The 15,180-nt window shown below is 40.7% G+C and overlaps 1 protein-coding gene across 2 annotated transcripts in view; it reads left to right on the top strand.

The window, feature by feature from the left end:
• B3GLCT (beta 3-glucosyltransferase) overlaps positions 1-14,821 on the top strand; it is a 119,700-nt gene extending 104,879 nt beyond the window's left edge. For both annotated transcript variants that reach the window (XM_089512537.1, XM_089512538.1), the window contains one exon: positions 12,249-14,821. In XM_089512537.1, coding sequence (XP_089368663.1) covers positions 12,249-12,407 — 159 coding nt within the window. In that variant the 3' untranslated portion in view covers positions 12,408-14,821. The remainder of the gene's footprint in view (positions 1-12,248) is intronic.
• Positions 14,822-15,180: the final 359 nt, after the last annotated feature.

Raw genomic sequence — 15,180 nt, 5'->3', positions numbered from 1 at the left:
GCTACTAGGACAACAAATTAGTATTGTTGGGCATCATTCACATGTCATTTTTTTTACCGGAATGATGCAAATCACCTCACTCACACATTCTTGTTGTTCACACCATAGAACTGCATCTTTCCAGGAACCACATCGCTCTGCATATCTGCAAGTTCGATTGCTCACATGTGCAGGCACCCTTCCCATGTCCCCACATCCCTCAGCTGAACAGAGGGGGTTAGCATCCTGTTCCTCTCTCTTTCCTCTTTTTTCCCCAGCGACAGCTATTATGCTGGAGAGGGGGTAGCATTTTCTCAACCACATGGGCTATCGATGATGCAAATGCATTTGAAGCCTGTTAAAGGCATGGAGAGTTTTATCCCGAGTCTGTTCAGGTTTATTCACATCATTGTTCACACAGCCAATGATGCAAATCTTTTGTAAAAGCTCGGGGGAGAGCCTGATCTCAATTATCCCAGGGTTAGTAGGGGTTTTGGCAGCCTCCCCCCGCCCAACTTAATTGGGTACATTAATTGGGATGTGTATGAACAACAAAGAGTCTTCCTGAATTCATCCTAGATTATTTTCATCATGTGAATAACCCCTTGGTCTTTTATCCTGGGGCATTAATAACAAAGAGCCCACTGATTTGTTAAAACATTGTAAAAGGTAAAGGTATTCCCCATTAACAAGGTTGTCAAGTCGTGTCTGACAATAGGGGGCGGTGCTCATCTTTGCTACTAAACCAAAGAGCCAGTGTTGTCAGAGACTACTCTGTGATCATGTGGCCTGCATGATTGCACAGAATGCTGTTTACCTTCCCACCTGAGTGATACCTATTTATCTACTTGCATTTGCATGCTTTCGAACTGCTAGGTTGGCAGAAGTTGGGACTAGTGATGGGAGCTCACCTCATCATGTGGCACCCGGGCCTCGAACTGTCAACCTGCTGATCTTGTAATTGACAGAGTCGGCATTTTAACCACTTGAGCCACCACATCCCTAAAAAATGTCATACATTGTAAGGAAGACAAATTCTGGCAATATACTGGAGTGATTCCTCCAGCTAGAGAAAATGTCTCCCCGTGAATTCAGAAGCCATCACCATCTTGTGTTTCTCAGACAACCCCACAGCTGAAGTCCAGCCTCTAGGAAACATAAATACACAAAGTAATTTTCATGAGGTCTAGCAGAGATCTTTCATATCACCTGCTACCTAAACCTTTTTTAAAATCCTAGAGATAAGAGATTGAATTTTCTACATGCAGAACACGTGTTTTAATACTGTACAGGGATGTAGGGAAGGGGGGGTTGGGGGTCCGGACCCCCCCTTCAGGCCCTGGGGGCCTTCAAGCTCCTTCCTCCTCCCCTCCATCAAAACCACAGAGAACTCGGAGAGGGGAAAGGGGAAAGACAAAACAAAAGTTACAAGCTCAGAGAGAGAGGGGGGGGAGAGGGAGAGAGAGAGGAGGGGGAGGGAGGGGGTCCTTGTGATTTCTTTCTCTTTCGTTCCCATCGGAGTCCGGCTTCCACTCCTCCGCCTCCTCCCCCCTCCTCCCTTGTGCTTTTGCCAGAATAAAAGTCTCTTCTTTCCTGCAGAAGGAGAGTAGGAAGAAGAAGGGAAGGAAGGGGGAAAAGGAAGGAAGAATGATAGGGAGGGAGGGAGGGAGGGAGGGAGAACTGAAGAAAAGAAGGAAAAGAAAGGGACGAAGAGGAAGGGGAGAAAGGAAGAAAGAAAAAGGAAAGAAGGAAGCTTCTAAAGGGAAATATAAAAGAAAGAAAAGGTGACTTTTAACTTTCCTTTCAGCAGTTATATCCATATACAATATAGTAAAATAATAATAATAATAATAATAATAATATCCCTTACCCAAAATGCTGAGGACTAGATATATTTTGGATTTTGGAGTTTTTCAGAGTTTGGTATATTTATATAAAGTATGTCTAATGGGATATAATGGGAGATGGGATCCATGTATGTCTCATATGCATCTCACAGACATAGACTGAAGGTAATTTAATGCACAATATTTTTAAAATAATGTTGTGCTTCTGCACACTGAGCTTCAGCAAACCCCTGAGACCACTATTCCTTGTATAATTCAATAGTTCAGTAATTAATCTAAACCTTCAGGATTCCCAGGTGTCCTTGAGTTGGGGTCAGACCAGATGCTCTCAGGGTCAGTTTTGGGTTTTGGAATAATTCAGGTTTCAGAAGTCCATAGAAAGGAGACTCAAACTCTACTCTGGACATTTCTTCTGATAATGAACTCAGGTTTTCAAAAACAGTCATTCTGGATTTTTGCAACAACAAAAAAGAGGAGGGTCTGTGATGCAAAAAGCAAGAGGCTTCCTTCCAGCCTTGTTTTTTCTCTTTTTTAAAAGACAAATAGAATAAAATACAGTTAACTGGCCCCTTTTTAGCATGTCAATGGGGGTGCTTTGATGGAGAGTTCCTGCATGGCAGAATGGGGTTGGACTGGATAGCCCTTGTTGGGGTCTCTTCCAACTCTATGATTTTATGATTAATTAATTAATATATGGAATCAATCTAAGATGATGAATCGGAACTGTGGAGTCCTATGGCCCTGCTCCAGGCAATGCTAGACTGCAGGCCCCATCATCCAGCAGCACCACAGACTGCTGGGAACGGCAGTCTAATAAGGCTGCACACTGCAGAAATAATCCAGTTCGACACCACTTTAATGCTATGGAAAATCCTGGGATTTGTAGTATGTTGTGCCACCAGAGCTCTCTGACAAAGAATGCTAAATGTCTCACATAACTACAATACCCAGATATTGTCATTGTTATTGTTATTTTCTTATATCCCCGCCTTTCTCCCAACATACGGACTCAAGGTGGTGATTTTCCATAGCATTAATCTATAGTATATCTTTCTACAATGTAGATGGACACCTCCATTACATAATTTGTTGGGGATGCTTTGACTGGGAATTCCTGCATGGCAGAATGGGGTTGGACTGGATGGCCATTCTTGGGGTCTCTTCCAACTCTATGATTCCATGATTCTATAGCACTCTGAGCCTACTGTGATTTTAATTGTTTTTAAATGTATAAAGGTAAAAAGTCTTATAATGCAAGCCATGCACTGATGGACTATTGCACTATAATTTTTTATTGATTGATTTTATATCCTGCCTTTCTCCCAAAATAGGATTCTCTTAAAGGAGTTTGTTTTTCATAAAAAGAAAGGAAGGTATAATGTCTTGGAATTTAAAATTATGATCGATCGATCGATCGATCGATCGATCGATAGATCGATAGATAGATAGATAGATAGATGAGTCTTGGAATTAAAAAGTGTGTGTGTGTGTGTGTGTGTGTGTCTTGGAATTAAAAATCCCTCTTGGAAGTGGGAATGAAATGTTGTGTGGATGCAGCCTGGGTTCTTAGCTCAGCTCAGAAGTTGGAATGCAGTGTCTCAAAAGCATGAGCAGAGTGTCTCTGAGCATGAACAGAGTGGCTGGCGCTCATTGCGTGAGCAGCTGCACTTTGCTTTATCGAGCTGAATTTATCTGATGTAAACACCTTCAGAGGAAGGACTCAGTTTGCATCTGCACTGAAAAAATAATCCAGTTTGATGCCACTTTAACTGCCCTTGGCTCCATGTTGTGAAATGCTGGGATTTGTAGTTTGTTGTGGCACCTGACAGATGACTCAACAGGTCCTCAAAACTACAGATCCCAAGATTCCATAGCATGAAGCCATAATGGAAGTTAAAGTGGTGCCATCGAGGTGTCGAGGGTAAACGCTCGACCCTCTTTTTATGTCTTGGGGGGGCTCTTAGCCTCTCAAAATGGTGGCACTTAGTCTTGACCCCCCCCCTTCCCAAAATCCTGGCTACATCCCTGTACTGTAGCCCCTTCCCTCAAAATCCCCTTATCAGTATATCCCTGTCCCTCAACCAGAAACCTTTCCCAACATTTTGCCTGCTGGCTCTGCAATGAAAGAAGTTGTAGTTCAATACATCCAGAGGACATCAGATAGTGGAGAGCTTTTCTGGGTCATAAACACTAGAGATTTTAGTATGAAACTTTACATTGAAATTATGAAACTAGGAACATTAACAAGCAGCTTCAGATTGGACATAAAACCAAAGCATTGCAAGTACTTGCTATAATTAAACTTTGTCTTGATGTTGATACCAGAATATGACAAAGCGTTTACTATAAGGTCAGGTTCAAGCTAGAAATCTCATTACAAAGAGGTCTTGTATTCTGATTTCAGTCTCTAGGAAATAGTGCAGATTACATTTGTTCAGTTGACAATTAATTGGAAAATAGATATCCTATAGTCATTTCTCTCTAATACAACAACAACTCAGATACTAGGAGCTTCTTGAAATCATAGCTCATTCATTTTTATTTCATCCCAGTTACTGTTCTTTCCTGGGGTTCAATTAAATATTTAAATTTCAAATGCATGACATAGTACTAAGAGATGAGAGGGGGGGGGGGGAATTCTTCACAATAAGTTTCCTTTACAATTAGCTGCCTGATTACAATGCTGAAGTGTTGCTGAGAAATAATTAATTCTTTTGTTCTTTAAAATCCCCCTTAATTATTTCACTGCAGCCTACTTGCAGAGGCAAATGTAAATATTTAATGACAGCCATTGAGTGCAAACTTGTTTGCTTCTGTTTAAATACTTCACTAATGTGTATTGTTGAATTATGAGACTATGAAAAGTAAATCCTGTTGTGACTCTGAGAAAGCATTCATATACAAAATGTTTTTAATTGTCTCATTCTATCAGCTTCTTCCTCAATAGACTCTGTACGTGCCCTACGTGCTTAATGTGTATTTTTAGTGGTAATAATGTCTCTAATTGGATCTTTCAGCATCATAATAATTGTGGAAGCCAAAGCCTAGTATTTGAACAACAGTGGCAATTGATGTCATTGCACAGAATTCAAGCTAAGATTGTTCCTTGGCAGTTTTAGGGCAAGCCTAAATAGAGTGGAATTGGAGTAATGCTAATTTTTTAACTAATTATTTGAAAGATTTAGATACTGCCCTTCAGCAGAGAGATTCCAGTGCTGTTTATAAAAGCAAGATGAAGTACATAAATAAAGTATAGTAAATAACAATTATAGAATCATAGAATCGTAGAGTTGGAAGAGACCAGAATGGCCGTCCAGTCCAACCCCCTGCCATGCAGGAAATCTAAATCAAAGCATCCCTGGCAGATGGCCATCCGGCCTCTGCTTTAAGACCTCCAAAGAAGGAGACTCTACCACACTCAGAGGGAGTTTGTTCCACTGTTGAACAGCCCTTACTGTCAGGACGTTCCTCCTAATGTTGAGGTGGAATCTCTTTTCCTGTAGCTTGCATCCATTGTTCCGGGTCCTGTTCTCTGGAGCAGCAGAAAACAAGCTTGCTCCCTCCTCAATATGACATCCCTTCAAATATTTAAACAGGGCTATCATATCACCTCTTAACCTTCTCCTCTCCAGGCTAAACATCCCCAGCTCCCTAAGTCGTTCCTCATAGGGCATTGTTTCCAAACCCATCACCATTTTAGTTGCTCTCCTTTGGACATGCTCCAGTTTCTCAACATCCTTTTTAACTTGTGGTGCCCAGAACTGGACACGGTTATTCCAGGTGGGGCCTGACCAAATCAGAATATATTGACACTATTACTTCTCTTATTCTAGACACTAAACTTCTATTGATGCAGCCTAAAATTGCATTGGCCCTTTAGCTGCCGCATCACACTGTTGACTCATGTTCAACTTGTGGTCTACTTGGATTCCTAGATCCCTTTCACATGTAGTCTTGTGCATCCAGGTGTCCCCTATCCTATATCTGTGCATTTTATTTTTCCACCCTAAGTGCAGTACCTTACATTTCTCCCTGTTGAAGTTCATTTTGTTAGCTTTGGCCCAGCTTTCTAGGCTATTCAGGTCATTTTGAATTTTGATCCTGTCCTCTGGAGTATTACCTATTCCTCCTAATTTGATGTCATCTGTAAATGATTAGTATGCCCCCAATTCTGTCATCCAAGTCATTGATAAAGATGTTGAATAACACTGGGTCCAGGACAGAGCCCTGTGGGACCCCACTGGTCACTTCCCTCCGGGATGAAAAAGAGCCATTGTTGAGCACACTTTTGGTTCATCCAGTCAACCAATTACAAATCCATGTAACAGTTACCTTGTCTAGCCCACATTTTACAAGCTTGTTTGCAAGAATGTCATGGGAAACCTTGTCAAAGGCCTTACTGAAATCAAGATATACTATATCCACAGCATTCCCTTCATCTACCAAGCTGGTGATTTTATCACAGAAAGAGATGAGATTTGTCTGGCATGACTTGTTTCTCTGAAACGTGTGTTGACTTTTTGTGATTATGGCATTGCTTTCTAAATATTCACAGACTTTCTGTTTAATGATCTGCTCTAGAACCTTTCCTGGTATAGATCTCAGATTAACTGGACGATAATTGTTGGGATCCTATTTTTTTTTCCCTTTTTGAAGATGGGGACAAAGTTTGCCCTCCTCCAGTCTACTAGGACTTCTCCTGTTCTCCAGGTGTTTTCAAAGATTATTGCCAATGGCTCCAATATTACATTTGCCAGTTCTTTTAATACCCTTGGATGTAGTTCATCTGGTTTTGGAGACTTAAATTCATTTAGATTAACATGATATTCCTGTACTATCTCTTTACTTATTCTGTGCTGAAATTCCCCTATTCTGTCCTCTGCTCCATTATCCTCAGGTTGAGCACCCTTTTTCCTTTTCTGAGAACACTGAAGCAAAGAAGGTGTTGAGTAATTCTGCCTTTTCTCTGTCTTCTGTTAGCATTTTGCCATCTTCTCCACGCAGTGGCCCTACTGTTTCCTTCTTCTTCCTTTTGCTGCAAACATATCCAAAAAAGCCCTTTTTATTGTTTTAACCTCTCTAGCAAGCCTGAGTTCATTCTGCGCTTTAGCTTTTCTGACTTTACCCTTATACATGCCTGTTATTTCTTTGAATTCCTTTTTTTGTGATTTCCCCCCCTTTCCATTTCTTATACATATTCCGTTTCAAACTCAGCTCAGTTGAAAGTTCCTTAGTCATCCATCCTGGTTTCTTGAGACACTTCCCATTTTTCTTTCTCACTGAAACTGTTTGAAATTGTGCCTTCAGTATCTCCCTTTTGAGAAACTCCCATCTGTCCTGAACTCCCTTCTCTTTTAGTATTTCTGACCACGGGATCACCCTCAATACTTCTCTAAGTTTACTGAAATCCGCTCTCCTAAAGTCTAGAATGCGTGTTTGACTATGCCTGACTTCTCCTTTCCACTGTATTACAAACTCCAGGAGAACATGGTTACTTCCACCTAATGATCCCACCACTTGCACCCCATTAATGAAGTCATCCTTGTTGGTTAGGATCAGATCTAAAATAGCTGACCTCCTTGTTGCCTCTTCCACCTTTTGGACCATGAAATTGTCTCCAAGGCAAGTGAGGAATTTGCTATACCTTGAGGATTTTTCTGAGTTTGAATTCCAGCAAATATCAGGATAGTTGAAGTCACGCATCACTACTACATCTCTCCTTTCTAGGTGTGTGGTCATCTGTTCTAGAAAGGCATCATCCAATTCCTCCATCTGACTGGGGGTCTGTAGTAGACTCCCACCGTAACATCCCTGTTGTTTCCCACCCCTTTAATTTTTATCCAGATGCTCTCCACCTGGCTGTCAGTATTGATGTCCTGGACCGCTTTACTGTTGTAAATATCTCTGACATATGTAGTTCTGTCCCTCCTCCTTTCCTGTTTAGCCTATTTCTCTTTAAAAAGTTATACCTCTCTATTTCTCCATTCCACTTATGAGACTCATCCCACTAGGTTTTAGTGATACCTATTATATCATATTTGCTTTGTTGTACTAGGAGTTTGAGTTCATCTTGCTTATTTCCCATGCTCTGTGCATTAGTGTAGAGACATTGCAGACCATGGGTCCCCTTTACATGCTGCCTGTGCAAGTTTTCTTGCCTCCCACTGTTGGGTCCTTGCACTGTTTGTCTTGTTTCCTCTATGTCAGTTTGACTATTTTCTCCAGCCCTTTTGTCTTCCTTAATATTGTCTCCCTCCCCTACGAAACTCAGTTTAAAGCCCTCCTGATCAAATTCTTGAGACTGTTGGCAAAAACATTTCTTCCAGCTGGCGTGAGATGCAACCCGTCCATTGCAAGAAGTCCCTCCTCATGGAACCGCAACCCATGATCAAAGAATCTAAATCGTTCTCGGTGGCACCATCTGCGGAGCCAGTTGTTCACATCTGATATTTTCCTCTCCCTTCCTGGACCATGCCCTTCAACTGGCAAATGCAATAAAAGAAAATACAATTCTAAATGTCAAGGGAAAGAAAAACATTGTTACTGATATACTGCAAAGCACAGCCTTCCGAATATCAGAAGGGATTATGAGGCTCTGGGTAGGAAGCTGAACGAGATGGATACATAGGTTGTAATCTCATATCTTCTCCCAGTTGAAAGGTATGATCCAGGAAGGGAGAAGAAAATAGCGAATGTAAACAACTGGCTCTGCAGATGGTATCACCAAGAACGATTTGGATTCTTGGATCATGGGCTGTGGTTCCATGAATTGGGACTTCTGGCAAGGGATGGTTTGTACCTCATTCCAGTTAGCAGAAACATTTTTGCCAGTAGTCTCAAAAACTTGATCAGGAGGACTTTAAACTGATATCATATGGGGGAGGAAGACAGTATTTTGGAAGGCAGGATTTCATCAAAGGCTGGAGATAATAATCAAACTGTTATAGAGGGAACAAGGCAAATAGTTTAAGGATCCAACAGCAATAGGCAAAAAACCTTACACAGGCAGCTATTGGGGAGGACCCATGGTCTTAGATGTCTCTACATGAGAAATTAACAAGATGAACTTCAACTCCTAGCACAACAAAGCAAATATTATATAACAGGCATCACTGAAACCTAGTGGGATGAGTCTCATGATTGGAATGTTATAATAGAGGGGTATAACCTTTTTAAGAGAAATAGACCAAACAAAAAAGGAGGAGGAATAGCATTATATGTCAGGGATGTTTACACCTGTGAAGAAAACCAAGACTTATACAGTGGTCCCTTCTCTTACACGGGGGATTCATTTCGGACGACCACCACCCCATGTAAGGGAAATTCCGCGTATGCTCGAGCCCCATTAAAGTCAGTGGGGCTTGTGCTCGCAGTGGCACGCACGCCCTATTATTCTTTCCAGAGCACAGCTCTGCTGCTTCCAGCACGGCTTCCAGCATATGCTGGAAGCCGCGTAAGGCGCACCTGCGCATGACATGGACACACTGTTTTCTGGAAGCCAGGTGGAGAGCATCTGGATAAAAATTAAAGGGGAGGGAAACAACAAGGGTGTTATTATGGGAGTATACTACAGACGCCCAAATCAAACTGAGGAATTGGATGATGACCACACACTCAGAAATGAGAGATGTAGTAGCGATGCATGACTTCAACTATCTTGGTATTTGTTGGAAGTCAAACTCAGCCAAAACCTCAAACTCTAGCAAATTCCTCAATTGCTTGGAAGACAATTTCATTGTCCAAAAGGTGGAAGAGGTAACAAGGGATCAGCTATTTTAGATCTGTTCCACATTCTAGACATTATGAAAGCTGATTTCAGTAAACTTAGGGAAATACAAGGTGACTCACAAATAAAAATTCTAAAAAACAAATTACAATAAACAAATTAAAATTATCATCTAAAAACAATATAAAATTACAGACATTAAAACCACACTAAAACCATGATACACCCACCCTATATAACCACCATGCAAGCCACCTTGTGATTATACATCAAAAAGCCTGCCTGAATAAAGCCGCTTTTGCTTGCTGATAGCCTTGCTTCTCATGGAAGGGCATATCAGAGGGCAGGAGCAGCCACCGAGAAGGCTGTCTCTCATGTCCTCACCCGGCGAGCCTGTGATGGTGAGCCTGTGAGTCTCTCAAATTATCTGGACCTAAGCCATGTTGGGAAGCAGCAGCCAGGAAGGGCATGCATTCACATTCTTCTTCCCTCCCCCCATGCTTTGACCTGCTCCCGGAAGTTTCCTTTAGCTGGCCAAAGTACAGGAAGGCAGGAGGGGCATACACACATGCTCCTCTTCCCACCCCCCCATGTTTTGGTCAGCTGAGGGAACCACAATAATAACACATTACACATTTCCAGTGTTGAAATAATAACAATGCCAAAACAATTCCAGGTTAAGTACAATGAAATGTGAAAATGTCAAAGGGAGCATGGTGATTACTTCTGCAAGGCACTGTACCTCATGTGTGAGCTTTTGAAAATGGCTGAATGCTCAGGTGCTTTGGTATATAGCCAGTATTCATTCAGGTAACTGGATCCAAAGGCACATAGCATTTTAAAGATAAGCACTTTAATTTGTCTTCAGAAACAGATACCTCTAAGGAATCTTTGACATTTAGAATCAGTGCTTACAACATAATGTTTCCACATGGATGTTGCTAGCATACAGATTTTTCTATAGCTGATGCATAGGTAGTGCTCATGAGATTCAGTCGCAAACTCTGGGGAAGAGCATTCTTTAATATGTCCCCATTTAGATGAGGAAACCATGAAGTGGTCTGTATATCGGCAAAGTAATACTTATTTGAGATCAGTACTTCAACAGTTTTCTACTTGGTTTTTATCGAATTGAAATCTTCTGATTGTGCTCTTTATTGCACTGTGGTCCTATTTCATAACACTAAGCTATTGAAACAGCAAACAAATCTGTGCTTTGTTATCTGCAGTCTCTTGGTGCAAAATAAGCTTAGTTCTTTGTTGCTGCTTCTTCTTTCAGAACGTAATCCTTTCTTGGTTAATAGAAGGGTTTTATTTTATTTTATGAATCGTGTGGTAATGAGTTTTAGTGAGTCAGTGGCCCTTAAAATTTCTCTTTACAAGCGGAATATATTTTGTTGTGTTTAACACATATGTAGGAAAAAGATTGCTATTGAATCTTAGGGTTACTATGGCCTGTTACAGACTGCCAAAATAAAGCTGCTTCGGGTCTCTTTGGAGGTATGCTGTTTAAATGATGCATGCATCCTAAGAATCCAGAAGCTGCACCAAAGCTGCATTCCAGTGCTTAGGAATGGAGTGTGGGTTTGGCACAACCTCCGGACTCTTAGGACCCATGCATCATTTAAATAGCATACCTCCAAAGAGACCCGAAGCAGCTTTATTTTGGCAGTCTGTAACAGGCCAAAATGTCCTTTTTTCCCCCCAGAGCTAAAATCTTTGCCCAGGCAAATTTATAAAAAGTCTGGGGATTTAAAAAATGTCAACCAGTGCTTTGCCTCCTGCCTGCCAATTCTGCCTCATCATATCACCAGTTCCATCAAGACCTCTACTTGGAGAAGGGATGGAGGGCATCCCAGGAGAGACACAGAGAGAGATTTAGGGGCGGGGCTGCTGGGGGAGAAGAGATACATATCTGAAGGGGGAAGGTGAGCAAGCTGAGCAATGTTGCTAAAGAAGAAGAAGGAAGGGTAAAAGGAAAGTAAAATGCTTGTTATTTAAATGCTACAAAGACTAGGAATATTTCTAGAAGCAATTATCACAGCTGATATAATTATCACAGCTGATATGGTAAAGGTATTTAAAATGAAAGTCATCACAGTGATTGGTGATTTGAAGTAGCTGGTATATGTGTTTCCCCCCCAATAAGTAACCCTGTTATATCAGAGGTATGCAGATACTTAGATCCAGTGAGCTATGGTGAAATGGATTAAGACCAGCTCACTGCCAGCTCCATGTCTCATTCCTAGTTGTACATAGGAGGTCTACTTAAACCCTATTCAGGCATTCTTCTCATTGCAAGTATAGCTGAAACTGGAGACAGATGAGGGTGAGGCATGTGCATGGAATCCCAACTCCAAATATTCCAGCACTTAGGTATACCTCCCAAGTGTTTGGTGGCATTGTGGGTAGACATTTGTGTGCACCCCTGTTCCTGTGCTCCCTCCATCCCATTTTAGTCATGTCATCAGGCAAGTGCCTGAATGGGGTAGTACATAACACTCAATGTCCACTGGTGCTCTCTCTCCATGTGGCATTTACCTCTTTTAATATATTTTAAATGGGATTTACCATCTTCAAGTGGCCATTATGTAACTGGTTTGGCTATAATTGAATCTTACAGAATAGTGGTATTTTTAAAATCTGTGATAGTGTTTTTATGCCAACTTAAATGTTCATCTTTTCTGCTATTCTAGGCTCGGCCAATGGATTACCCAAAGGACTATCTTTCCCATCAAGTTCCAATATCATTTCACAAACACTGGAACGTTGATCCAGTGAAAGTATACTTCCAATGGCTGGCACCAAAAGTGAGAGATTTGCAAGATAGTAATCAACTTAGGGAAGAGTTATAATCTGTAAATACTTTAATATTTAAATATTGTATAGGCGTAATGCATATTAGAATATCTACTGAATTTGTTGTTGTATTTATAATTTTTTGTCACAGATATTGTACAGAACTGTAAAGTCATGTTCCAGTATCACTCTTGATATACCATCCTGTTTTCTATCTTTGGAGCACCAGTGTCATGTGTTGCATAATAAGGAAGAACTGGAAGGAGATGTGGGAATATCTGTTTTGTTCCTTGTAAAACTCTTATCAGTCTGCATGCTGAGGTCATCTACCAATTGGGGGAGTTAGGAGAAGATCTATATTGATCCCTATGGGACTCAACACACACAGGCATTATGTCCGCAGCGGTACTGGATCATGGCCTAATTGTCCCCATCCAGAATGCATATACATATATGTATATATTTTGTTTGTTAGACTCTAGGGCTTATAGAATTTGGCTTTAGAACTGTGTAAACTTCTGACATTTGTTGAACATTAAGATTTTTTAAAAAACAAAAATAAAACATCAGCAACCTGTCTGTCTTTGTCTTCTCTTTGGCAGCCTTACTGTTCCTCCTTTCTTTTATTATTTGTGGCATATGCTGACCTCCTTTGGATTGCTAAGGATTTTTTAGTTCTTTATACAGTATGTAGGTATCTGATCTGGAAAGAGAAGGTAGCTTACTATTACTGTGTATGAATTATTATAGAGGACATGTTGGTTGTCATTGTCTTCTCTCTTGCACACTTCCATTTCTGTGCATATATAATTTAGAGATAATTGAAAATGTAAGGGCTTGGCCACGAGATGTCACTGACTACTGATACTCAAAATATCTAGTTAAAAAGGCATTCTTTTTAAAAAAAACTGGTTATATCTGTTAATAAATAACTCTTGAATTTTGTGAAGTTACCATTTGTATATATATCTGTTTTGTGTGCCTATTGTGTATGTAGCTGATCTAGTTGAGTACAGTATATCCATAACTGAAGGTCACCTGCTATATTTATATTAGTCACTGCAATACTATGTGTTAAATGCTACATATTGAAAATTGCGAGAGTAAGGCTATGCCAAAAGGGAGGGGGCATATTTCACTGGGAATAAATGATCCCTGCACATAAACAGATTTCAACAAATTTTTGAGGTACGAGCTGCAGAATAGGAAAAAAATGTTTTCCTGTACAGAGTGGCAGAAGGAAGCTTTGTTTTTCCTCTGATTTGGACTCATAATGTCATAATGTACCCATATATGATTGCCTGGGTGACAGCATCACTATATCATCATTGTGCCTGCAGGAACTTTTGGTGGGATTATAATAGCCCTATAAATAAACAAGCAACAACCAGTGGTTTCTTCTTAACCATTATTGTTGCTTGTTTATTTAAAGGAATATTTTTTAATGGGACTGATATTACAAATCAGGACAAAAAGCCACTTCATGAGTGTGGCACATAGTTCATAAAAGACAAACTAGGGCGAGTTACAGACCACCCAAAACGGGCGGTCTGCCGCCGCCGCCAGTTGCCGCATCCGGGAACCGCAGCAGCCAAACCACATGGTTCCCGGGCGCAGCCAGAAAGAAGCGCCGAAATGGCGCTACTTTCTGGGCCCCAGAAGTGGTTCCACAAGGCGCTAGTTGCGCACTCACGGCATCACTTCCGCCGCGCGACGTCCGGACACTACACATCCGCGACGTCAAAATGGCGCCCCCCGTGTGGACGGGCGCCACCATTTTGTACGGACTCGGTCCATACTAGGGTTGAGGGGCGTCAGGAAGTGACACCCCTTCTCAACCCTAACATGCCCCTTTGGCGCGTCTATAACGCACCGCAGAGTTCATTTAAACATCATACCACCACCATCACTGCAAACTCACCATCTTCCCTGCCAATTTTGTGGGTAAAAATTCAGTGCAGCTCTAATATCTAATAAAGAATTTGGTATTACATTCTCACTTTTATAACAATGTGTTCACTTAAAGGCAGATTAGACAACTTCAGTCTAATGTTGCTTGTTATAGCCATATTGAATACTTGTTTTCATACACGTTTAAACATTTTCTGTATCACATCACTGCATTATGTTCCAAAGTAATGTAGTTCTTACTGTTGGACAAAATGTGAACAGAATTCCTCTTTCAGGAATTGTTGAAGCAGTATGCACATACACGTGAATGTAACTTGGTATTTTTTAAGGTATATGATCAGTGAATGCATTCAAAATGAACAATTGTTTGAGTTGGAAGAACCAGCATGTTATGTGCTTTCTCTTTGTTCCCTCTCTCAGTGCCTTAAACTATAGATATTTCTACTGTTATCCAACATTTTATGGGTTTTTGTTTTTTTACTGTATGGAGTGTATTATTTATGTTCACTGCTTTAAAACTATATAAACTGAAAGTGAAATAAAACTGAATTGTTTAAAATGGTGAAATGTGTTGTGCTAGGATGTCAACAGATTAATGAACCAAGTTCCTACAACATTTTTTCCTATTTTAACTGAGTAGAAGATGTAGGAGGAAGAGCTGTGTAGCTTGATACTGTGCCTGTTTCAGATATAACCTCAATCATAAATATTATTGATTCAAGGAATGTTGTTCCCAAGTAGACTGCACATTGATTGAAACCTGGAAGATTGGTTTCTTTGAAGAATTTGGATTGAAAATTAGATGAAGCCACAACAATGGTGAGACAAAAGATTGGTGCTATAAAAAAATAACGGCGTTTTTACTATATGCATACAATCATAAAAATTAGAAGGGATCTCAAGAGCCATCTCACCCAA

Source organism: Sceloporus occidentalis, unplaced genomic scaffold, assembly GCF_023333645.1.
Source record: "Sceloporus occidentalis isolate IW3139 unplaced genomic scaffold, rSceOcc1.0.p SCAF_2, whole genome shotgun sequence".
Taxonomy (NCBI): domain Eukaryota; kingdom Metazoa; phylum Chordata; class Lepidosauria; order Squamata; family Phrynosomatidae; genus Sceloporus; species Sceloporus occidentalis.
Note: the sequence above shows the minus strand (reverse complement) of the source record. Positions and strands in the feature narration are given on the sequence as shown.